This window comes from Xenopus tropicalis, chromosome 1 (assembly GCF_000004195.4).
Source record: "Xenopus tropicalis strain Nigerian chromosome 1, UCB_Xtro_10.0, whole genome shotgun sequence".
In the NCBI taxonomy this organism is placed as follows: domain Eukaryota; kingdom Metazoa; phylum Chordata; class Amphibia; order Anura; family Pipidae; genus Xenopus; species Xenopus tropicalis.
Genome location: NC_030677.2, coordinates 38,988,322 through 39,013,749, shown reverse-complemented (window position 1 = coordinate 39,013,749; position 25,428 = coordinate 38,988,322). Strand labels below are relative to the sequence as shown.

At 38.9% G+C, this 25,428-nt stretch overlaps 1 protein-coding gene across 10 annotated transcripts in view; it reads left to right on the top strand.

Annotated features, from left to right (window-relative positions):
* The window catches only part of fryl (FRY like transcription coactivator), a 184,778-nt gene that overhangs the window by 107,485 nt on the left and 51,865 nt on the right, over positions 1–25,428 (top strand). For 6 of the 10 annotated variants that reach the window (XM_012955689.3, XM_012955686.3, XM_004911205.4 and 3 more), the window contains 16 exons: positions 396–449; positions 3,354–3,490; positions 3,803–3,899; positions 5,976–6,055; positions 9,511–9,591; positions 10,274–10,442; positions 11,554–11,646; positions 11,899–11,997; positions 14,675–14,776; positions 16,748–16,792; positions 19,003–19,106; positions 21,452–21,560; positions 22,643–22,729; positions 23,125–23,296; positions 24,162–24,294; positions 25,305–25,412. In XM_012955689.3, the coding sequence (XP_012811143.1) occupies positions 396–449; positions 3,354–3,490; positions 3,803–3,899; positions 5,976–6,055; positions 9,511–9,591; positions 10,274–10,442; positions 11,554–11,646; positions 11,899–11,997; positions 14,675–14,776; positions 16,748–16,792; positions 19,003–19,106; positions 21,452–21,560; positions 22,643–22,729; positions 23,125–23,296; positions 24,162–24,294; positions 25,305–25,412 (1,670 nt within the window). The remainder of the gene's footprint in view (positions 1–395; positions 450–3,353; positions 3,491–3,802; positions 3,900–5,975; positions 6,056–9,510; positions 9,592–10,273; positions 10,443–11,553; positions 11,647–11,898; positions 11,998–14,674; positions 14,777–16,747; positions 16,793–19,002; positions 19,107–21,451; positions 21,561–22,642; positions 22,730–23,124; positions 23,297–24,161; positions 24,295–25,304; positions 25,413–25,428) is intronic. The other 4 variants (XM_002933447.5, XM_012955685.3, XM_002933446.5 and 1 more) reach the window with 1 other exon arrangement.

Below are 25,428 nucleotides of genomic sequence, written 5' to 3'. Positions count from 1 at the left end.
TTACAAGTCAAATCGAGTAGAAATCTATTGCCACTTGTACTACAGTACATGGGAATTATTTGTCATAGGATAGTAAGACACATTTTGAATTTTCCAGTGTATACAAGAATAGATAGAAATACATTTTACAGAAGGCAGTAGGACTGCACACAGTACTACACTACATTACATTAGTTTTACCGTGGGCTAGGTTGGAACAGCCTTTGAGGCTCATTGTTAATTTGTTTCCGTACCCAGATGTTTTATTATCCCACCAGGTCAAGAAATGTTTCTGGGTAGAACGCTAGTTGTTATAATCAATTTGCACAGTGTATTTTTAATCATCATTTGTTGTCTTGGCTTTGTCTTATTTATAGGTTTAGCAATTTACATTTTATTATTTCTTATCTTTTCAGGAAAAGCCTTTATCAAGATCTCTTCAAAGAGGTGAAGATCTTCAGTTTGATCAGGTAATATATATATAAAATACTGCAAGGCCTCAGCAGCACATAGCACTGTTGAGGAGAATATGTACTTGCATTAAAAATCCATAAACACAGTTGAAATGATTCACACTAATATGCGGTTAAAGGGGAAGTAAACCCTTACTGGCCAAATTTTTTTTTAGCCCCACTGCACAGTGGGATATTTGTATTGAAGCAGACAGGGAAGCTTTTAAACTACACTATGCCTATTATATCGTAAATCTTGTGATTAATTTTGATCCTTTAAAGTGATACAGTTTTTACCATACAAAACAGTTATATTTTGCCTAAAAACATTTTTGTGTAAAGTAGTGTAGTTTAGAAAAATAAATATTCAACTTTACTGCTGGGAAATACTGGCGCTTTTTTTTTTTTTTTTACATTAGTATGGAGGAATCATTTTCTGGGACTTGTGTGACTATTACTATTTACTTTGTGGCAAACAACTAAAACACTCTCTTAGTTTGTTATTATTATTATCTTTTATTTATATAGTGCCGGAATTTTCTTCAGCTATGGTCAGTTTTATAAGGAGCCAGTTAATCTGCCTGTGTATCCAGAGGAACACACACAGACACAGGAGAAAATACAAACTCCCTCATGATAGCACCATAGTACCGTAGCACTGCAAGGCAGCAATGATAACCAGCAAGCAGCCATTCTGCTCAGTGGCAGGAAATCTAGAGGCACTTTACTTATGACCAGAGCCACTGTGCCACAATAAAATAAAATAAAGAATCAAATGCTTTTCCCCCTCTGAGTGCTGCAATATTGTTTCAGTGTTTCAGCTTCAATAGGTGCAGGAGATGTCTAGGACAATAGAACAATATGACGGCACTGGAGAAGCACCCTGTGCTGGTGCATTTTGTTGAAAAAGAAGAGTGTGACAACAGTCAATTGGGGGTGCCTAGGTGCCTCTCCCCAGTAAAACTACCAGTCCTTCTCCTACATGTGTTAACGTTTACATTGGCATTTTTCATTTGTGTAGCTCAGTGCTTCTGTGGTGCCGAGGGCCAGAATTTATCTTGCATACATGGGGGAGGGACGCTAATGGAAGCCAGTTTTGACCACTCCCTCCTTTTAAACCACACCCACTTCAAACCACACCGATTTTATCACAATGATGGTAATGCAGCAAAAACCCAAATGCTTGGTCCTCACTGCAGGGATATCAACCATCATTCATATGTGAAAGAATTATATTATGTCATATTAAGACACACCCTTAAATCCATATGCCTCTTCCTCCCCTGTGGATAGCACAGCAACCCCCAGCATATAATAACACACCTTAGGGACCATTTAATGGCTATTTTCAACTGCTAACAAACTCCCAGTACAAACCCCTGCCAGGGCCTTCAACTTAAAAAGTCTGACAACCTCTGGCTTATGTGCTGCTCTGGATAGCTTAATAACTATATTAGGTTGACTACGGCAGCCACACATTGACATACTGTACCTTTAGCACTGTTGTGAAGTAAGGGAAACTGATCCTGGACAGCAAATTTCGAAATGTGTCGCTTGTTAAGTTGTAAAATGCTGACCTGTGTCTAACTGAGCTGGCAATTTATTAGCAGCATAGCTATATCAAATAACTATAGAGGATATCAATGAAAAAATAGGAAATTGTATAAAACTATATTAAATTTAACACAGAATCTTCTAGGCCTCATATATCCACTAGCAAACTGTATTTGGAGTTACGCAGGATAATGAAAGCATGTCTCAGCAGTTAGTTTTACACTTCCATGGGCAGAAATGCACATTAAAAGAAATGGACTGGGGGAAAAAAATCCAGTGCCCACAGCTAAATTTGTCTTCAGGCTTATGTTTCTTGCCTTTGGTCCATTTTATTGCTGTGTAATGCTTACATAAACTGTGCGCTTGTAAACTCACCACTGAATTTTTACCTCATGGCAAGTCTGAAAAGTCTGCGTGAAAGCAGGAATGTGAGGAGCTGACTCCATTCTCTTCTGAGGGTTCTCATTGCATTTGTTCTTTGTGGCCACCATCTTTCTTTTATAGCCGAACTATTGAAGAATTTGTTAGTTCTTACAACATTGTACACATCTGTACTGTAAACCTGTTTATATATAGCCCTTTTGTTTCCAAAAAAAAAAATCTGGTTCCATGGAGTTTGCCCCAGGCTAGACTAATGCGTTTACATTGGGAACTAGTCTTTTCAGATCTGTACAAACATTTAAATACCATTTCATTCACCACTGAATAATTCATAATGCATCAATGTTACTTTAAATATTTAAAGAGTCACTATAAGGTTTAATATCATCTTACAGAATGTGACTTTAAGTGGCAATATCTGTGCACTTGTATTACCCTTCTGTACATGATATGAGCAGACTTTTGGTGTTTGTTGCCTATTTGCTGTGTATATGCCTTTTGAACCAGCATAGACTGAGTCCGTCTTATCTGATACCGAATATATATATGTAGAGATGCACCGAATGAGATTCGCCGCATAAATGGGGAAGATTATTCCCTCAATGCCTTAGTTTGCATATGCAAAGTAGGATTCGGGTTTGGTTCAATATACAGACGAATCTTTCAAGAAGAATTCAGGGTTCGGCCAAATCCCAAAATAGTGGATTCAGTGCATCACTAATATATAAATGTATGGCATGAGAAAAGGAAGATGGTGGCCTAAAGTTATACTTGCTCTCCCCCATTCCAAATTCTCACTGAGCAGAATTGCTATGCCAAGGACAATGTCCAAGGGATGGCATACATTTCTGCCAAATGTTGCACCACACTGATGAATGGCTTCAAAAATCTCTGCTGCATTTACCTCAATATATATTTGTTGTAATATTTTATTTTCTTTTGTACATTTGCTTTTTAAAGATTTTAACAACTTTGTTTTTTTTATAGCTGATAAGCTCTATGAGCTCCGTAGCAGAGCACTGTCTCCCCTCCTTACTCCGCACCTTGTTTGACTGGTATAAGCGCCAAAATGGAACAGATGAATCGTATGAGTACAGGCCTCGTTCCAGCACAAAGTCAAAAGGGTAAGTAATACAAATGAGTTGGGGGATCATTGACTCTGGAATTGAACCCAATAACCTCTTCATCCTAGTCTTAGCCAGCATTCCTACAAGGTGATGGGCCTGTTGCAGAGCCATACAATTTCCATATTGGGTGATGCCTTCTGGCACATTCTGCTAAACCAAATTTTTTTTTCTTTAATTTCAGGAAGAAATGAAGCATATTTTAGTATAACTGGTCTGGCAAATACCAGGCTGTGCTTGATTTCTCTGGCATTCCTTTACACCTCAATTAACCGCAATCTAACTTGTATTGTTACTGTCTTTGTTTTCTAGGGATGAGCAGCAACGAGAGAGGGATTACTTACTTGAAAGGAGAGACCTGGCTGTAGACTTTATTTTTTGTTTAGTTTTAGTAGAAGTCCTTAAACAGGTAAGCTCCTCTCTTTTCTGTTTGTTTTCTCACTGTGTGTAGATACCGTTTAGATTAGGGGTGTAAATCTCTAGATAATTACCAAAATAACCACTTGAATACTAAGGGCTCTGGCACACGGGGGAGATTAGTCGCCCGCGATTAACTCCCTGTTCGCGGGCGACTAATCTCCCCGAGTTGCCTACCCCTGCCATCCCACCGGTGAACATGTAAGTCGCCGGCGGGATGGCAGACGCGGTGGGGCGATTTCCGGAAATCGCCGAAAAAGACTCGCGAGTCTGGAAACTGGAACTGGAAAAATGGATTTTGTAATTTATTCCATTCTGTTTAAAATAATGTCTCACTGTACTGAAGCTCTTGAACAGTAGTAAAGGTTAAGTTCCTAGAAATGTTACATAGTTACATAGGGTTGAAAAAAGACCATTGTCCATCAAGTTCAACCCATCCGAGTAAACCCAGCACACAACCTATACTAACCAATCTATACACTCACATACATAAACTATATATATACAACCAGTAATACTAACTGTAGATATTAGTATCACAATAGCCTTGGATATTCTGATTGTTCAAGAACTCATCCAGGCCCCTCTTAAAGGCATTAACAGAACCTGCCATTACCACATCACTAGGAAGGGCATTTCACAGCCTCACTGCCCTCACCGTGAAAACCCACCTACGCTGCTTCAAATGGAAGCTCTGTTCCTCTAATCTATAGGGGTGACCTCTGGTGCGCTGATTGTTTTTATGGGAAAAAAGAACATCCCCCAACTGCCTATAATCCCCTCTAATGTACTTGTACAGAGTAATCATGTCCCCTCGCAAGCGCCTCTTTTCCAGAGAAAACAACCCCAACCTCGACAGTCTAACCTCATAGCTTAAATCTTCCATCCCCTTTACCAGTTTAGTTGCACGTCTCTGCACTCTCTCCAGCTCATTAATATCCTTCTTAAGGACTGGAGCCCAAAACTGCACTGCATACTCAAGGTGAGGCCTTACCAGGGACCTATAAAGGGGCAAAATTATGTTCTCATCCCTTGAGTCAATGCCCTTTTTTATACAAGACAGCACTTTATTTGCTGTAGTAGCCACAGAATGACACTGCCTGGAATTAGACAACTTGTGATCTACAAAAACCCCTAGATCCTTCTCCATTAAGGATACCCCCAACACACTACCATTCAGTAGATAGTTCGAGTTTATATTATTTCTACCAAAGTGCATAACTTTGCACTTGTCAACGTTGAACCTCATTTTCCAGTTTGCTGCCTAGTTTTCCAATTTTGTGTATTATGTGTATTTTTTAATTACAAAGTTCATCTACTATTTCAGCTTTTTGGTTTGTGGCTGTCTCAGTTATGACTACATATTAAAGAAGTATAACTGAAGTTGTGGTTACGCTGTGGTGCAGGCAAAAAAAAAAAAATCTCATTTGACCTAATAGAAAAAGTAGGTCTGTGTCTGTTAGAGTAGATATACAGTAACACTAACAATGTTCCTGATACAGTACTGTATATTTATTATGACTTCCTAAGTAACATGAAGTTTACTTGAGGGTATGCTTCTTGTGTATCCAGGATAGATGCCTCTCAGTAACAGGCTAATTTTGTACCAGTATATTTTAAACAGTTCAGGAACCTTAATTGGCATCTGCCTTTTGTGGTTTTATTTTCTAGTGTGACCTATCCAATGAGAATTAGCCCCACATTGTGCAGAGGCCGTAGGATGTGAGAGGGATATGTATTCTCCGGAAAGATTTCTTCAATAGAAATTCTTGATTTTTTCAATAGGGTATAGATGACAGAGACTGCACAATTCCCACACATGATTGTGTTTTATGCATAAGACAAAAAAGCTGTTTATGTTTTTAGATTTACAAAAATGCTTATTTGGATAATGTGCCATTAGCAACCAATCAGAAGTTAGCTTTAACTGACGCAGTATATGTCTTCAGGTCCAGGAGGTATTAGGAAAGTGGTATAAGGCTGGGAATTCTTTAAATAAAATATTGATAATTGGTGTGATCTGGTTCCATTGAACAAACCGTTGACAATTTCAAATTTTTGTTTGCAGATTCCTGTACACCCAGTTCCAGATTCTCTTGTACAAGAAGTCCTCAACTTGGCTTTTAAGCACTTTAAACACAAAGAAGGGTAAGTTCCTGTTTTTCTATACTAGCAAACACAGAACCCCACCAAACTTGCCAGGAACAAGAAATTTGCTGTGGCTGCAGACTAAGGGCTCTGGCACAAGGGGAGATTAGTGGCCCGCGACAAATCTCCCTGTTCGCGGGCAAGAAACCCCCCCGAAATGCCATCCCACCGGCGAAAATGTAAATCGCCGGTGTGATGGCATACACGGCGGCGCGATTTCAGTGAAATCACGGAAGTTGCCTTGAGAGGAAACTTCCGCAATTTCACTGAAATTGCGCCGCCGCGTATGCCATCCCACCGGCGATTTACATTTTCGCCGGTGGGATGGCATTTCAGGGAGATTAGTCACCCGCGAACAGGGAGATTTGTCGCGGGCGACTAATCTCCCCGTGTGCCAGAGCCCTTATGGGTATTGACAGGAATGATCTGTTATCTTTGTTTTTTTTAACCAAATTTAGCACAGAAAGCCTTATTTTCATTTCTGCGAAGTGTGATATTGATTAACACCAGCGAAAGATGGAAGAAATCTATATCACGTTTCCCCTCCCGTTTTAGCAAAACTAGTGGTTTTTCTCTTGTTTTTCTCTTGTGAGCTCCTCTGTGGTACCAGTAAATGAAAATGGGAGAACAGGGTTCCTGCAATTATTATGTAATTAATGTAGGAATTAAGTTCCTTCACCATCTACATATATTCCAAAAGAAAGTTGTCAAAGTTCCTTTTTTTCTAAAGCAGAATCATTCGGTGCTACTAGGCTTATGCCAGTGGATCCTTAATTTCTATTGGTATTTGCTGTTTTCCTTGTTCACGCTTATAATTCTCATATTGCTTTCATACTGTAATTGCATTCTCCATTTGTCATTTTAGCATCTGGTGTGTATTCCCAACTGGTTCTTGTAGTCTTTAGTTTTGTTCAGCTTCTGTAGGAGGAAAGCTCTTCCATCCTCTGCACTAGATCTGGTTTGCCTATTGAACCCTTTTATATATATCTTGAATACATCCTGATTTATATACTGCTCTAAACAATAATGAATGTTAACCTGTGTTCCTAAATGTAAGTAAAGAAACATGCCTCTCAGTATAAAGTTTTAATTTCGGGTCTTTCACATCGTTCTGTCTGTCTCTCCATCCATCTATCTATCTATCTACAACGCGGACCTCAGTGGGGAGAGGTTCCCACTGCTCCGTATGTAAACAAAGTTTGTGCCTCACCACAAATGCGGGCCTATCTATCTGTCTATCTCATAATCTACCTGTTATCCATCTATCTATCTATCTATCTATCTATCTATCTATCTATCTATCTATCTATCTACAGTAATTGAATGCCCTGAGGATTCTATTGGGAAAGTGGTGGTGCTAGAGGAGAGGAAACCTGGCTAAGGGTTGATTAGGCAGAGTTTGGAGCAGTTCAGGGCATGGCATGAATGCCCTGTAGTATTATTATTATTTTGTTGTCCTGCATCATATACCATTTTCTTCTCAATATTAACTTCCTTTTGGCCTTCGCTGCACATTTCTCAGCTAATCCGTTTGTTCTGCCTTCCATTTCTTTGTTGAATTAGAGAAATTATTGATCATTAGTCCTTCAGTAGATTTTCCATGCATTCCCTTCCTACTGATGTCAGCTTACTTTCCTCTAATTACTGCTATCTGTCTTCCTTCTCTTGTAAGGAGCAAATAGCCAATATTCTATTGTTTGTAACTACCTTCAATTGGTTCATTTGTTTGCAGGCTTTGGAACTAGTAGGCTATTGGATTAAGGCATATTCTGTATTTCTATGCCTCTTAAATCCCCCGCAAATTATTATTTGCTTGAGAAAATTGCTCTTTTCTCTCACCTTCTGTATTCCCATGACCATATTTTATTTTTTTTTCTACCAAAGGGAGCTTGATGTTTAGGCTTTGAAAGCTAATCATAACAAATTTTCAGTTGTGTCCATTCTATTTTCCTCCATTTCTTCCTGTCTGTCCCATCTGTCATAGTCATATCTGCCCTTCTCTTATTTGCCTCTCTCACTCTTAGGGAAATAGCGCATTGGATGCTATGAACAAGCCTATTTTACTCAACATGTTGCTATCCCTTTCAAATGTACTTATATACTGAATCTCTAGTACCAGATTCCATTTTTTTATTCTTTATTCTATAATAAGGGGTCTTCTGGGAGTTGTAGTCCCACAATGGCTGGAGAGCCCAATGTTGTCCCCTGTGATAGTCATTAGTAGATATGAGTGTGAATTCTAAATATCCAATGATTCCAGTGATCTGTATAGGGCCAGTACATTTTATCATATTTATTCATTATTTATGCTCCATCTGTTTCTCATTCAGCTGATCCTGATTTTATTCTCCTTGTTGTCTGTGTCATAATAGATAAACATTTAATGTAAATATTGGTTCTTTGGGCTTACTGACTGCAAAAAAGGGAATTTCTTTATAACTGTGTAGTGATAAACATCAAACCGTATGAAGGGACTTTCCCACACTGTATTTAAGGACAGAGAGGTTTTTTTCCTAAGAAAATGAACTGAGGAAATAATCAGATGGATTGCCATAATAGGAAATGCTACATGCCACATCAGTACACAATGTATATTGAGCTGCTAAAGAAGATTCTGGGACATTGTAGTAGCTTTCTCCAGGAAATGCCCACTTCAGGTGCCCACAGAAAACCTCTGTAGTTGGTCCCTTTATAATTTATCAGTGTTTTCCTCTCCATCTGAGGTCCACATTTAATTATATATTGTGAATAATGTAAAATATAAGGATTTTAGAAGTCCCCTTGGAGTTCCATGACCACATAAATGCATGAGGCCAAATAAAGTACCCCCTTTTGCAAAATATAAGGATTAGTCACCAAGGAGTTCCATGATCACTAAGCACTGCTTACTTATGAAATCACTAAGCACTGTTTATATGGATATAACTTACAGGATCATTATGGCTTTTGTGTATTATATATAAATAAATGATGAGAATGGTGTAAGATCATGCATGGAGTAATACACATCTTGCTGCATTTCACGCTGCTTTTTGTAACATAGGCATTTCCTTTACAGTCCAAAAACTCTTGATTACCCTCTGTCCTTTAACCTGGTTTTGTGGCTTGTTGTTACTTTACTAAAACATTCAGTTAGCAATGTGCCTGTCAGCTCCTCCACGTTCGTTACTTCCCTTTTCAATTCTGCAGAATATTTCAAAATATTGTGTTTCATATTAATTAAAAATCTCAAGTTTTTGTTTTTTTTCCTAACTGAAAATGTAGTGTTCCACTAAGGGCTATAAGCTATAGGACATTTTGACTGCTGCTGTTTTCTGTCACATAGCAGTATTGGAGAAAACTGCCATAGCCCTAAATGCTTTTATAAAGGAGAGCTGGCCTCTTGAGACAAATGCACTTTTGCACTCATTTGTAACAATAATTATTTTACTAAACTTTTGTCTGTTAATTTCTAGGTATTCAGGAACCAATACAGGGAATGTGCATATTATTGCTGACTTATATGCAGAAGTCATCGGTGTCCTCGCCCAGTCTAAGTAAGTCATTGTTATGTTTCTGGATTTGAATGTGCTTTGTTGTGTGTTCAAGATGTCTTTGATAGGCAGATATATAACAGGCTGCCATAATTAATATAAATGTATTTATATAGCACCAACATATTTATGCAACCCTTTACAAAAATGATACAAATCAGTAATATTTAATATATACGAGTCCACAGCTTTGTGCAATCCATTTTGGAGAAGGCAGGCAGTTGAGCTCACCATATGAAATTGGAGGACCCTGTATCTGAAATCTTAATTTTTAAATAAGTGATCTACACTCCAGTTGGTACTGAACATAATGTCACAAGGTGGCAGATGTAGTTTTGCAGGTGGCAGGTCTGTTGTGAAGAAAAGAATGGTCAGTCTGTGGTCTTCCACATTTTATTAAATCACAACCCCAACACAATTTAAACTTTTGTCTGGTGGAGGATGCGGAAAGTTGTAGTCCGTACTGCATCTGTAGGACAGCACTCTGATCTAGAAGATTCTTATTGCTTTGTTATAAATTTTTAAATATTAAGCAGTACTGTGCTGATATGGGAGTCTACTCCCTGTGTATGGGTCTGAAATAATTGCCTTTCTAAATGAATATTGTATGGGCAGGTAGATGTAAATGATAAGGGGCAGATGTACTAGAGTACAGGTATAAAGGCTATCATGACTTGGATTTCAGATTTCAGGCTGTAAGAAAGAAATTCGTAACAGAGCTAAAGGAGTTACGGCAAAAGGAACAAAGCCCCCATGTTGTACAGAGTATCATCAGCCTCATCATGGGGATGAAATTCTTTCGTGTCAAAATGTATCCCGTGGAAGAATTTGAAGCTTCATTTCAGTTTATGCAGGTGATTTTATGATTTGTACTGACACACTTTTTCTATAAACAAATAGATAACAAAAGCAAAACAAATTGAAAAAACAATAGACCAAAATATGGTGTGAAATATAACATTTTTATTGTATAATTTTCAGAAAAAATGTATATCCCTATAATACGGGTATGGGACCTCTTACCCAGAATGTGTGGGACCTGGGGGTTTTCAGATAAGGGATATTTCTGTAATTTGGATCTCAATACCTTAAGTCTACTTAAACATGATTTAAACATTAAATAAACCCAATAGGATTGTTTTGCCTCCATTAAGGATTAATTATATCTCAGTTGGGATCAAGTACAATGTACTGTTTTTTATTATTACATGCAAACGGACATCTTCTTTTAAAATCTTGATTTTTGTCTGTGGCCCTGCTGTAATTCAGAACTTTCTGGATAACGTATCCCATACCTGTATAACAATATACATTCTTACAAATTTACCATTTATTTTAAGCTAAGTAGATTGGATAGCCTGCATACAAAAAATGTATGACATCTGCTTATGGGGCTTATTGCTTTACTATATTGTTACTATAATCAGACCACTTAGAGGGCTTAGGGACCAGGCTTGCATTCAGGTAATTTAAATCCTCTTACCTGAGTGTAACTACACATGGTGTTGTCTGGATGCAAGTCTCTACTCAATGCTACTATTTGGGTACCAAAGAAAGAAAGCTAAATTGCCCAGATGCGATTCTCCCTAGGGCAAGCAGCCATAATGTTTCAGTTCATCACCAAGAAGTATGAGGCCATCAACATACACAAAGGGCATAGTAGATTTAAAGGAAAGGCTAGTTGATATGAAAGTAGAGGTCTAAAAGGTAATACATTTACAGAAACCTCTTGCTGCATTGCACATAGGGATGTACTGAGTCACAGATGGGGTTCATGTCAGGGCTGCTTAGAAGGAAGGCTGGTTTGATAACATTCATGACTATTTAATACGTCTTAGTACTCTGAGCTTCAAGATCCGTCTGTGCTTCTCTGTCATGTCATATATCACTAAGTGGACCCAAAAATGTCTATAATATCCCATCTGTTCATGTGAATGTTTGTTTCTCTTCTATGTAATCTAAAAGGAATGTGCACAGTACTTCTTGGAAGTGAAAGACAAGGACATTAAACATGCACTTGCTGGTCTGTTTGTAGAGATTCTCATTCCTGTAGCTGCTGTAAGTATATTTTGTAGCTGGTTATAACTGTTGTATTGTTTTTTGTTTTAAATACAATGCATAAAGCATTCTCTCAGAATTTTCCACCAAATGATCTAGTGGGAATCTAGTCTGGAATTTTCTCCAACTTGAGACCCTCTAGCTGTTGTACTACAGACACAACTAGAGGGCTTCAGGTATAGCTTCCCAAATGCAGAACCTTCTTCTTATGTTTGCACTGTATTACTCAGATGTGATGTTCTCTTTCCCAAGGCTGTAAAAAATGAAGTCAATGTGCCATGTTTGAAAAACTTTGTGGAGATGCTCTACCAGACCACGTTTGAACTGAGCTCAAGAAAGAAACATTCCCTGGTAATATATTCTTTCAGCAGGGGGCAGCTGTTCACCCATTCATTGGTGGCTCCATTTTCTCTGAATATTCATGCTTTGGCTTTTAGAAGCTGTAACCCACAAGCCTGTAATGAAAAATTGCAGTGAATGAAGATGGATTAAGCACCTTTCCATATCCTTGGCCCCCCATTTGCATATTTACTAGCCCTTGCTTTGACTTGGGAACCATGAAATCCACCATGAAGCAGGCATTACGTTGACAGCTCTTAGAGGGTTATAAATTACTTATTTAAGCTTCAGTGGGGGGTTGCAAAAGAAATACATATGTGTTCAATGGTAGCGGTGAAAGCAGCGGATATATGTTTATTTTCCCAAGTATAGGAAATGCCATCTTTTGATGTATATAGATGGTATATCCACGGTGTGTAATGTAAGTCTTTAGGATGTGCCGTCATACAGTGTTATCAATTTATCATACGTTCAGCTCCAGTTAATATAATAGATGGTGTATGAGGGCATGTAAAATGTAAACATGCACAACTGGATATTTTTGGGCCAAAACCTTATTTACACTTTTTATACACATGAAACAGAACTTTAGGGCAATAGCACATTGATTTAGGGGGCCATATGCCATTTCCTGGAAAGTAACGGATATTCCAAATATAGTCCTGCTTCAGCAAAATGATGTCTTATTTTCATAAGAGCAGAATAGTACTTTAGATTTAAATGCTTTTAGGGCATTTTCATTTCCTGGTATTACTGGCCCTTTAATCTGTTTCCTTCATTTAAAATGAAATACACAATTTAATTTAAAGGAGAACCAAAGCTTAACTTGGAATTAGACTAGAGATGCAACACATAGTTAGGACTTCTGTACCAGCCCAAGGCGACCGCTGGCCTTAGCAGTGAAGAACTGTGACTGTGGAGGTTCCCTCAGTAGCTCCCCATCTTTTCTGCTGGTTAATAGTTGATGCGCTGTGCTGCTGTGACTTACCTGAGCTTAGGGACTCACAATATATATGTGATATAAAAGTCAGATTAGTGTTACATGGCATTATCACTGGCGCTCAATATATGAGCGAACAAAATCCAAGATGTCAAGTTCCTGTGGACAACTTTGAAGGCTTGGTTCGTTACAGGGCAGCAAAGGCTCTTTGCTAGTACAGTACGTTCAGTGTAGAAAATACAACATTTCTAGTCATAATCATTTTTTGAGCATCAGTTCTTCTTAAATTCACCCCAAGTCTTTGAGGTTGGATGTCACAGATTTTACTCCAGGCAGAGCCTCCTGCAGGCCAGCAGTCACATGGGACTAACAAATAGCCAATCACAGCCCTTATTTGGCAGCCCCAAAGAGCTATTTTCATACTTGTGTGGCTCACCAACACTTTTTATATCTGCTTATGTGAACAATGGAGAATTCATAAGTGACATACAGAATATGGCGGTTCTAGAGCTCTGTAACTAAAGGTGTGTAAAATGTTACACTTCAGATTAACACATACATTTACACAATTGATTTACTCCACACACCTGGCCTAACTTTTTGAAGTAAAAGGGACAAGTTCACACAGAAAAAATGAATTGTTATAAATAACTGTGTAAAAAAGGCAGTAATCCTATGCTCTCAAGCACAATTTCTCGATGGGTATGCACTCCAGACATGGGTGAAGGTGGTTAAGAAATAGCTTTATTCACAATAAAACTGATGTGTTTCGTGTCTTTCAACACGTAGTCATAGTTATTCTATGCTACTTTATATGCTGTAGTAAAGTGTGTGCTAGCACCAATATATTTTAGGGGCTAATTTGCATAACCAAGGCACAAAAAGCAAAGTTCTGTGTACAATAAGCTTGATCCTTTACTTCACTGTTTTTTTTTTTTATATATGCTTTAGGCATTTACAAAGTGATTATTTTTTTATTCCAGAGTAAAAACAGTACTGAAGTCTAAAACGCTGATTGCGCCTGTTACATAGAGCTGCTGTACAGCATACTATATGTACCTATATATATGTGTAGCTGTATATTGTAGTTTGCAATGCTCTAGCAGTTACTTTTAACTCAGTTCAGTCTTGGTATCATATTGGTATGCATATTTACACCACGCCACCACAACTCCACAGGATGTAGGAACTAGAAAGGGGTTGATAAACTAACTTCACTGGGAATAAATGTGTAGGGATAATGGGATTTTGGAACTGTACTGGCATAGAGCTGCTGTACTCTGGATACTGTATGGCAGTGTTCCCCAACCAGTGGCTCGTAAGCAACATGTTGCTCGCCAACCTCTTGGATGTTGCTCCCAGCGGCCTCAAAGCAGGTGCTCATTTTTGAATTTCTGGCTTGGAGGCAAGTGTTGGTTGCATACAAACCAAGTATAATGTCAAACAGGGCCTTCTGTAGGCTGTCAGTCCCACATAGGGGCTATCAAATAGCCAATTATAGCTCTCACTGGCACCCCCAGGAAACTTTTTCACGCTTGTGTTGCTCCCCAATACTTTTTCCATTTAAATGTGGCTCACGGGTATAAAAGGTTGGGGACCCCTGCTGTATGGCATCACTTTGATACAAGGCAAACCTAAAGAATAAACATAAACAGCCATTGTTGCCATTTAAATATTTTGCTTAGCTTGTTCTTATTGTGCCCAAGTATTAACTTTGTATGTGAAATATGTTTTTTTTCTGTTTTCCAGGCCTTGTACCCTCTGATTACCTGCCTGTTGTGTGTCAGCCAAAAGCAGTTTTTCCTAAACAACTGGCACATATTCTTGCAAAACTGTTTATCCCATTTAAAGGTAGGAAATGGAACCATTCCCATGTGTTTGTGTCACTCAGGAATCAAGATACTTATATTGGAGATAATGCTCTCAGAATTACTCATTGTTCAGGTTTTTAGTCTGGAAATAATTTAAATCCCATATATTCACATTTTCTCCTATATGCTTGGTGATAATTAAATGTAATTTATCTTTTTGGTGTTTTGTGTAAATGTCACATTTTTTTTGTCTGCTAAAACTCATTACTTCACTTATACATTATCTGTATAATTCAATAGACCACAGTAACAGCGGGGACTTGTCTTTAAACTTATTCCTCTCTGAGTAATTGCTCTGTATGACAACTCATTTAATGGTATTCATCCTCTAATCTCCTTGCTCGATGGGTTTCTGGGCGGCTGTAGTGATTTGCTGCATGTCTGGTGATTAACAAGGTACAATCGCATCCTGGGTACAGCAATTCTAAGCATCCTTATTATGTGGTTGTCCTCTGTCTTTTCTGCATCTGGCACTGATCTGCATGGCTTTGTTTGCCCTTTTTATCCACCCCCCCCCCTCCCAAACATACTCATTTATACTACTACCCTTTAAATAGGAAATTAACCATTTTCATTCTTTTGTTAAATCATGTCACCTAAGTGCTTCTTGAACCCAACACTGTTCTTCTTTACATCTTTCCTAGTAATGTTACAGATAATAATTTAATTTATGTTACCCGGCAACTAACTAGCAATTGATATTAATAAAGTTAGTCATGTGGCTTTACTTTCAGGGCACTGAATAGTGGACAGCAAATCGTTAATATAAGGATAGCCCCATAGGTGTCTAAAGACTATTTGCCACCTTATAATATAATACCCAAAAGCTCTGTATGATCTGTAACATACATCTTTGTAAACAATAGGGGTGACATTCCCCCAGGGTGCAAGTAGAGCATTAAAGGGCACAAGTGCTGGTGTAGCAAGCGATTGTGCCTCAGCATCAGGGGGCGCAGCTGGGTCCTGTACTTACTTCCAGAAAAGAAGGGCCCTATTGTGGGCTGTGCCTTTTGCAGCTCCCAAACTTGTGCATAAAAATGAACACACTTTAGGGGATGGGCGGGGATATCTTTTTGCCCCCACCCGCCCCTCACCAATACAGCATTAACTAATGCAGTCAGCGCTGTATTTGTGGGTGGAGTCAATAAAGGAAAGCCAAAATGCAGCGTGCAAAAAAGTCAGACTGAAGTCTTTTTATTTGTTTGCATTTGCACACTGCATTCTGTTTAAGAAATGACCCCAAATGTGCATTGAAGCTATTTTTGTCAGTAGATACTAATCCAGTACTAATTATATTTGTCACGGTTCTCAGTGGAATGTTTATTTGTACCCACTACTTCAAAATATTGTATAATGATATTAGAAGTCATTTCAGGATATAAATACCTCACGTTTTACAATATTAAGCACTAAGCATGCACTTCTCACCTTTATGTTGCCATGGAACGCCTTGATGATTTACAGGATTCGTTATAGGATTAGTGATCATGTACCGATAATTAGATATATCTTTGGATAGTTTATGAACAGAAGGTGCATTGAATCATTCTAGCACCACTCATTTATTACAGTAATTAAAGTATTTTTTTCTGTGTAGCTATAGACATACCACTCAAGAGTAAGTATTTGACAGTCCTGTAGTCTAGTTGTTGCATATCTACAGGTCTGAGAATAAGAGTGCATTGATAAGGAAATTTCTCAGAATTCACATATACATCAAATGAGCATTTATATCCTCTCGTAGAACCCTTTTCTCCATCCCTACAGTCATTACTCCAGGATCTTGCCAGAACTGGCCACAGAGTAGTTCATTGTAGCCCACTCACACAGCAAAGCTTTTGTTTTGTTTTTTAACGTGCTATTTGTTTTGTGCTTTTATTTTCACCTAACCTGCATGTTCCTTCCATTCTCATGTTTGTTATGTTTTGCTGTCTCACATTGCTTTGTTTAGATGCCATCTAACAACAGTATCAGAAAGCAAATAGAAACCCTCCAGGTGAGTTCCTGTGTTATACTAGGGAAGAAATGGTAAAGGACATGCTTATCAGGCTTGTCACCTCAGATCTCCATTTTCCTTAGAGATATGCATAGCCCACTTGAATACTAAAGCTGGCCATACACGTGGCACGTCGCACGAAACATCGTCAGATCCGCCACACACAGTCAGGGCTGAAACAGCAGATAAGGAGGTAGAAACAATAGGATTTCTACCTCCTTCTGCCGATTCAGCCCTGACGGCAGATTTTGGTCAGGCGCCTTCTATGGCGCCCGATCAAAATTTTCTAACCTGGCCGATCGGCGAGTCGTCCGATATCAGCAGCTTCCTGCGATATCGGTCGATTCGCCGACATGCCATACACGCACCGAATATCGTACGAAACGAGGTTTCCTACGATAGTATTGGTGCGTGTATGGCCAGCTTTAGGGCTCTGGTACATGGGGAAATTAGTCGCCCGCGACAAATCTCCCTTGTTGCGGGCTTGTAATCTCCCTGATATGACATCCCACCGGCGAAAATGTAAATTGCCGGTGGGATGGCATACGTGGCGGCATGAGAGGCAACTTTGGCGATTTCCACAAATTGCGCCACGCGTATGCCATCCCTCCGGCGATTTACATTTTCGCTGGTGGGATGTCATATTGGGGAGATTAGTCGCCCGCAACAAGGGAGATTTGTTGCAGTCGACTAATCTCCCCATGTACCAGAGCCCTAAGACAGATGGTCCACCGCAAGCAAATCATAGACATTTTGCACTATGATATGTACCTTGTTATTAAATGTTATTTACATTTGACTTAAGTCAAGCACGTCCCTTTCCCCTTGAGGTCGGTTAGGTGGTCAGCCCATAGTTCTACTCATAGATGTTCTTCAAACTGGGCTGCAAGAAGTATCTAGAAGAACAGATAGGCCTATATATTTTTCAGACCTGCCAGTCCTTTACAAGGTACTCTGATTTCACTGCAAACTTCTTCTACACCAAAGCTTTGGGCAGGTTATCTGTACACATATATTAAAAAAAGGTGCATTAGTAAGAATCCAGCAGTACTCTTCTAACCCTGTGCCCTGGCATGCTATGGTTACAGGCCTGTAACTAAAGTTACCCTTGTTATAAAACCAGATTTGTCTCATATCTCAAAAGGAGGTAAATGCATTTCTTTAGACTGGATGAGTACTTGAGTTGCACCTAGTCTGATAAGTACACACCTCTTAACTAAGTAGCTCAGAGGAATGTCTGTGAGAATCATCATGGTTATGGCACATGCGGGCACTTGAAAATGGCCACTGAATAACAAGGACATCCATGATTTAAAGTAATAATTGCCTACGTGTGCCATGATCAAGGTAACTGCCCTTTTCTCATAGGTAAAGCCTTGCATTTCTTTTGTGCTAGATTTTGTGTGTGCTCTAATTAACATTACTGAGCTGCTAATTACTACTATAGCATTTTGTGTTGCTAGGCTAGCCTTTACATTTCCTGGGGATCTTAGAATGCTCTGATTCACATCTAGGGAACGGATTGCTATGGAGCGTGGGAGAAGGATTAGATTATTGTTGTTTGTGTTTATTGTGCCCTGAAAACCTACAGTACCGAGCAATGGAGTCTGGTTAAAAAAAAAATTTGCTACATGAAGTAAAAGAACCAAGGCAGGGTTCAGGTCATTACATGGAGAGGCAATTGCAAGTGTTTTGCAATCTGCTGAGCTGGAAACCACTTGGGTGTGAAAATACTTGCATAATTACAGATGTTTTTGGCCCAAATTTTAATCAGGTGTCATATATCATTATGGTATTATTATTTTTAACCCCTATATCAAGTTAAGGGATACTAACGTCACCTTAAGTAACACTCGCAGAATGGTAAGTGTGAGTGATGGTGGCATCGGGTGGTGGCGTCGGACCCAGAGTCCCCCCTGGGGCTGGCTGAGAATGCTAGAAGGGGCTTTACGAGCTGTACAAACTGGGGTTCAACAATTTTAGACACTGATAATTGTCTAAGATAAAAGGCTTCCCAATAAGCCAGCAGAAGGCTTATACCAAGAGTCATTTTTCAGCAATTGAATTTCTTAATAAATAAGCTTAATCAGATATGTTCCTAAAAAGGATTGAGTACTTTATACTGATTAACTCAATAAGAATGGAATGGTAATTAATATTATATGTGCCGAACTTAGAGTTTATCTCATCATTATTTTTCTTTCTTTCAGAATAAAGATCCTAAAATGTCTCGAGTTGCACTGGAATCTCTGTATAGATTATTGTGGGTTTATGTTATTAGGATAAAATGTGAAAGCAACACTGTAACACAAAGGTAAGTCTCTGGGCATTACGCACCCTAAGTATAGCTCTATTTGCCAGAGTTTATATTAGCGGGGCACAGGCAGAGTGCTATTTTCCAGATGTTATAGAACTACAGCAATCAGAAGCCTATCAATAGGCCAAGGCTGGGAGATGTAGACAACATCTGGAGGATGGTAGGTTGTCTTTCATTGGTTATTCAATTAGAACACCTTTCCTCCTTGTAGAATGTGGGATTTATTAAGAATTGCAAGTACCTTCCTGGCGACTGCTATATGTATGATACCATGTATATATGCATATTTCTTCAAAAATAAACCACACCTTTCAAAAAAAAAATAAATAAATAAATAAACCAAAATAATTGGGTAAAATTCAGCCTCATTAAATCTGGAGGGCCACGCATACTCTGCGGATATAATGCTATCATTAAAGAATCTATTTTTTATTTTATTTTTTTAAAAATGGCGACTTTATATTTTATTAATGCCCATGAGGTAATTTTGACCATTACTGTCATCTGACCCAAATCAGCAGTGATCAAAACACCTCTGTCTGCCTGTCACCTTTGTAATAGAAAGCTAGCGTGACTGAGGCACAATGGAACAGGACTACTTTCCATTAAATGGCATTGAGCAATGACAGGTGGACAGCAATGTTTTTGATCACTGCTGTTTACTACCAAATGACAGAGGCGATCAAAACACAGTACAGTAGAAGCCTGCTTCTTGCACAGTGCAAAAATGGTGAGGAAAATACTGCTTTCAATAGCTATTACATATATAAATAACATTTACATATGAACACTGGAAATTTGCTTAGAATTATGTTTTACTTTATTAGTCAAAATCTTTTGGGGGAAGTTACACTTCCTTTAACTGTTGTACGGACATGTAATAATTGTATGTTTTGTGGAGGGGTAACAATGTCAGGTGATGGATGCTTAAAATGCTGTCCATTCATTGCATTCATACATTCTCTGCCCTTTTGTATTGGTGCTAAAGCTTCAGCAATGGGATTGTTGAAGGGAAGAATAGAAGGAAGTTCATTGACAAACATTAAACAATATTAATGCACTACAAAATACATGTCAGGAATTGTGTTTCACTTTTTTATTTAATAACTGCATCCTGGATGTGGCTGAGCTTTTTACATTTGCCCACTCAGTTTCATTTTCGGGTAGGCAAAATCAAGGTTAAAATAGAAATAAAATGAGACTGCTAACAATACTATTTGTGCTGCTTGTTGCCGAAGCATATTGCCACGAAACAATGTGAGATCCATTCTTTCAGGGCGGCACTATACCAGGGGCATCGAAAAGCCATTAACTCGTAGAGCTGAATTTCTGGTATTTCAACTGGGAATTCATCTCTTTTTGGGTGGGAAAGTGCAGCTGTGCTCTATACTGGAAAGCATTAAAGAGCAGAGTGGTGATTCACAGAACAGAGGGGCTCCGGATGGTGTTTGGGTTACCCATTGGGATTAAAATGCTGCCAAAAGCTAATCGCTGCCTTAGAAAGGGTATAAGAACAGCATTAACCCCTTAAATCTTACACATGATGGTATGTGTTTGAAGCTAAAAAAAAAGAAAAACCCAATGGGGCAGACATTAAGTTACTAAGCCTCTATGGAGAGAGCTGTTCACAGTTAATTATTACAGAGCAGGGTCATTCTGTTACATACAGTAAATGGTGCAAGGTTCACTAAAACACAGTTTTGCCACTACTATAAAAAGTATAGGATCCATTTGTTCTAAATTGCTCATTTGCCTTACGAACGTCATTTCAAGTCATTAATGTCGATGACCGTTACCAAAGGGAAGATTTATAGTAAAGCAAGTGCCATAAAAAGGGCCTTGCAGCCCGGTGCTAAAACAAGTTGCTACTGTTGAAGAACTGGTTTATTTTTTTATAACAGGTTGTACCCAGAGAAAAGCAAACAAATGCAGGATGTCCCTTCAGCAATATAATATATTATAAAAAATGGCGATTCAAAGATATTTTTGTTTTAAATCGTATGTGATAAGAATAGGGGACAGGTGCTATAGGCATGTCGCAATCTTCCTTTAAAGGGAAAGACTCATTGAGAAGTGGTTTAATCAGAGGCAGGGGAAACAGTAGGAGTGACTGCAGTCAGAGGAACCTCATCATGTTTCCCAGACATACTACAGATGTTAACTTTTTCAGACTTTCACACATGTATATCACAGTGATGACTTCACATGCCCATTTTGTTATTATGCCAGTAGCATGCAATGTATTCGTAGCTTACTGTTAAGCATCCCCAAATCTTCCATATTCTATCCCTGTAAGAATCTCGCTTAATGTAATTAATGTTCTGAACTTTCCTTCCTTGCAGCCGCCTTATGAGCATTGTATCTGCACTTTTCCCCAAAGGCTCCCGTAGTGTAGTGCCCCGCGATACCCCTCTTAATATATTCGTCAAGATCATCCAGTTCATTGCTCAGGTAGGTTTTATTCTCTTAACTCTCCCAATCTGTGCACATACCCTGGTAACAAGCTAACAACTGTGGATATTGGGAATTAAGTTCTAGTAACTGCAAATGTCTAGTCCACTCTCTATCAGCCTTCACTGGGAAAATGTTATTTTATGGATGGGTTATTGAAATGAAAACTTACGGGCGAGATTCAGTATGAAGAGAGTGTTTCTCCTAATTTATTTCCTGTACTTTCCTACTTTCAATAGTGTTTTCGTGTGAGATACATATTACTCATTGACTTGCAATTGGGTGTACAGGAATATCTGGAACTGCATTTGATGATCAGCCTTCCTCATACAACTGAATCTGGCCCAATGTTTGGTCCAAAAGAGTTGAAGTTCAGAAATAAGTTGGGAAACAGTGCAGTTTGCACTTATATATTAAGCAAAAACAAGCCATGTAGAGGGATTCCTGACATGATAGTCAGCCAGCTCTAGCAATGCAGCTGCGCCACACTGAAACTTGATTACACATGCAAGAAAATTCACTAATGAAAAGTTACCAGCACTTGTCAGCTACCTTGTTGTTGTCTTACCTACTGAGACTTTTTTTTTTTTTTTTTTTTTTTTTTAATTTTGACTTCGTTATTTCATTGTAAGTCAAGCATCAGAAAGCGGGAAACACTGCTATTCTGTAGGCAAAGAGCCAGAGTCACAGTAATTTGGGGGGATTCTCATTAAAGGATTATTTTGCATTTTATTAATGCTGCTGACCTTTTAGATTTGGGGAAATGTCTAAGCCTTGATGTTGCTGGACTACAGCTCCCAGCATGTTTTAGCGACTGATAAAGCATGATAAGATTTGTAATGCGGCAACAACTGAGTAAAGTGTTGCTGAGCAAGTGTGTAGATCCCCCTTTAAATGGGCAGTATTCCCCCTTGTTCAACATAAGTTCCGTGACTTGTGCTTGTGCTGAACATACTGTTTGCCTTTCGTTAGAAGGGTAAATCTCTAGAGGTGACTAGTTATAGAAACACTGATTCATTTGGCCTGTTCTAGGCAAAACACCTTGGTATCATCTTACACTTTTCTCCTTTATCTTTTCAAAGGAACGTTTAGATTTTGCAATGAAAGAAATAATATTTGATCTTCTCAGCGTTGGAAAGTCATCTAAAACCTTTACCATCAACCCAGAGGTAACTCAATGCATTGTTTTTCAGATTTTGTCTTGTAAAATAAGAATGTCCTATCTTCTGCCCTCCAGCTAATGTATTTGTACAGCTTCCAGCATCCTCTGTCAGGCAGTATATCATATGGCTGGTGTGTTGGATCTCATCTGACTTCCATTTCTCATCTTGGTTCAGTTGTACTGACAGTTGGATCCAGCTATATTTATAGTAAAGTTAAAAACACATTTGCTGTTAAAGATATCAGAATTATATCTGCTTCCACTATCAGATTTATGTGCTGAGATACAGATACAGAAACCGCCATTGACATTTGGACTTTCACCATATGGAGCAGTGGTAACCATGCTTTGCATACCTGTTCTGTGTGCTTGATTGCGTCCCCTACTTTGTGTTCCTTGCAGAGGATGAACATAGGTTTGCGAGTCTTCCTTGTTATAGCAGACAGCTTACAGCAAAAGGACGGGGAGCCGCCCATGCCAACAACTGGAGTGATCCTTCCCTCAGGAAATACTTTGCGCGTAAAGAAAATATTTCTTAACAAAACTCTGACTGATGAGGAAGCAAAAGTAATAGGTCTGTTATCAGTTTTATCTCCTGTTATCTAATGTTATCTTCTTTCCCAAACATGGGCGATTTTTAATTGTGCCCTTCCTTATCATGATAGGAGAGGGCAAAGGGGAACTAAAGCTAAACAAAGAATAAAGCTAGACATGTTACACCTTGTGTTTTGGGATTTTATACCAGGTCATGGCCACCACAGCTCAAAGGAAGGAAGATCTGTGCCTCCAAGTTGACCCCAGTGAATTCTGCATCAGAATTGATTAATCAGCCGTGTAGCCTCAGCTTCTCTTACAAACATAACTTAATTTTCTGCCCTTTTTTATGATTTTAAATGTTTTAAACTTATGCCCCTAAAGCACACTAAGCATGTGCAGTGTTTAGAAGATGTAGAGCTACTATAGATCATTTTAAAGGCCCAGGTTATAGTTGGTGTAAGGCTTTTGAGCCTGTGGGCTTGTGCAGTTAGCTCAGTATATAAAATACAGCACTTCTTTCCATATTATCTTTTTAGGCTTTAGTTCTCCTAGACTAGGTTCATGCTGTGGCCTCTTCTTTATGCTTTGAATGCTTTTCTTGGACCTGAGAAATTTCCCTTGCCTCCCCATTTCCATGTTTACATATTCTTTAAATTACACTGTTGCTCAATTCCAGTGTATGCCAGGAATGCTTTGGAAGTGGCATTAGTGCAGTAATCCATGGCAACATGTGTTTCATTAGTCCAACATCACTAGTCTGCTCCAAGAGAACAAATAGGGAGTTATTGCAGTGGGGGTATAGTTATACCATGTTTCTACATAAGCACAAAATCTTTTAGATACGTTACCTAGGAGCTGCTGTGTGTACTTCACACTAATCAGTTACTAATGATATGTTTTAGGGATGTCTGTATATTATCCGCAAGTGCGCAAAGCATTGGATAGCATTCTCAGGCATCTTGACAAGGAAGTTGGTCGGCCCATGTGCATGACAAGTGTGCAAATGTGTAATAAGGAGCCCGAAGACATGATCACGTATGTAACACGACATAAATCTATTTTTTCTGTTGTTGTTGTTGCTAAATGTTAATGTGTTTGGTGCAACAGATCAATAATAAGGATTGCATTAAGCCGAGGTGGAATTACTGTATTGCATTGTGCTGTTCATTAGACTAAAAGCCAGAGCTCTGAAAATGCAGTCTAAATGGTTTTGTGTTAAGGGGGGGGGGGGGGGGCAGACTGTGCCAGTCATTATTGTTATTTTTAGACATGGGTAGGTGCAGGATTATCAGATCAGTGGTACTGCCCATTGATTGGGTGTGTGCTAGCAAGATTTGGCCGTTTGTGTGATCCTGATATTGAGTCCCCTCCCTTTCAGCACAGGAAGATGTTCTATATTGGTTGGTGGTAGACCATAGGGAGATGGGAAAGAGAATAAAATATCCAACATGTTCAGTCAAAAACACAAATTCTAAACCCAGTGGTAAAAATTTGTATATTTAAACCATCTTTATGATGAAAAGTACTATAAAACGTGAATAGTTCATTCAGTAGCAGAGCTACTTTTGCTGAAACTTCTCGTCATCATTTAGACAATATAATGGTATTTAAATATAGCTGCAGGACTGGTTGACTGATCTGAGTCTGATATGCCAGTGTTAAGGTGGCCATATGCAGACCGATTTGGCAGCCTATGTGCCCGACTGACAGGCCTACCTGACCTATATCTGCCTGAAAATTGCCCAGATGCCGATGAGGCAGGTTTGATCATCCCGCTGGATCAAGGACCGCATCGGCTCATTGATGCGGTTCTCGCTCTGAAATCTGAAATTCTCGTCATTGTAATTATTTCAATATCATCCACCTTGAGTGGGCATATGGGGGAAATCCATTTGTTTGACAACCCTACTAAAGAGTGGATCTTGTAGTGTATGTCCACCTCTAGGGTTATGTAAGCCTTTACAAGATTAGAAGTATTGTCCATTTGTCGGCTTGTTTATCTGTCTGCCGGAAACACATCTGAATCTTTTCCTTTATTTTAACAGAGGGGAGAGGAAGCCCAAGATTGACCTGTTCCGAACATGTATTGCTGCTATCCCGAGGCTAATTCCTGATGGTATGAGCAGGGCAGACCTCGTCGAACTCTTAGCAAGGTAACCACTCTTATGC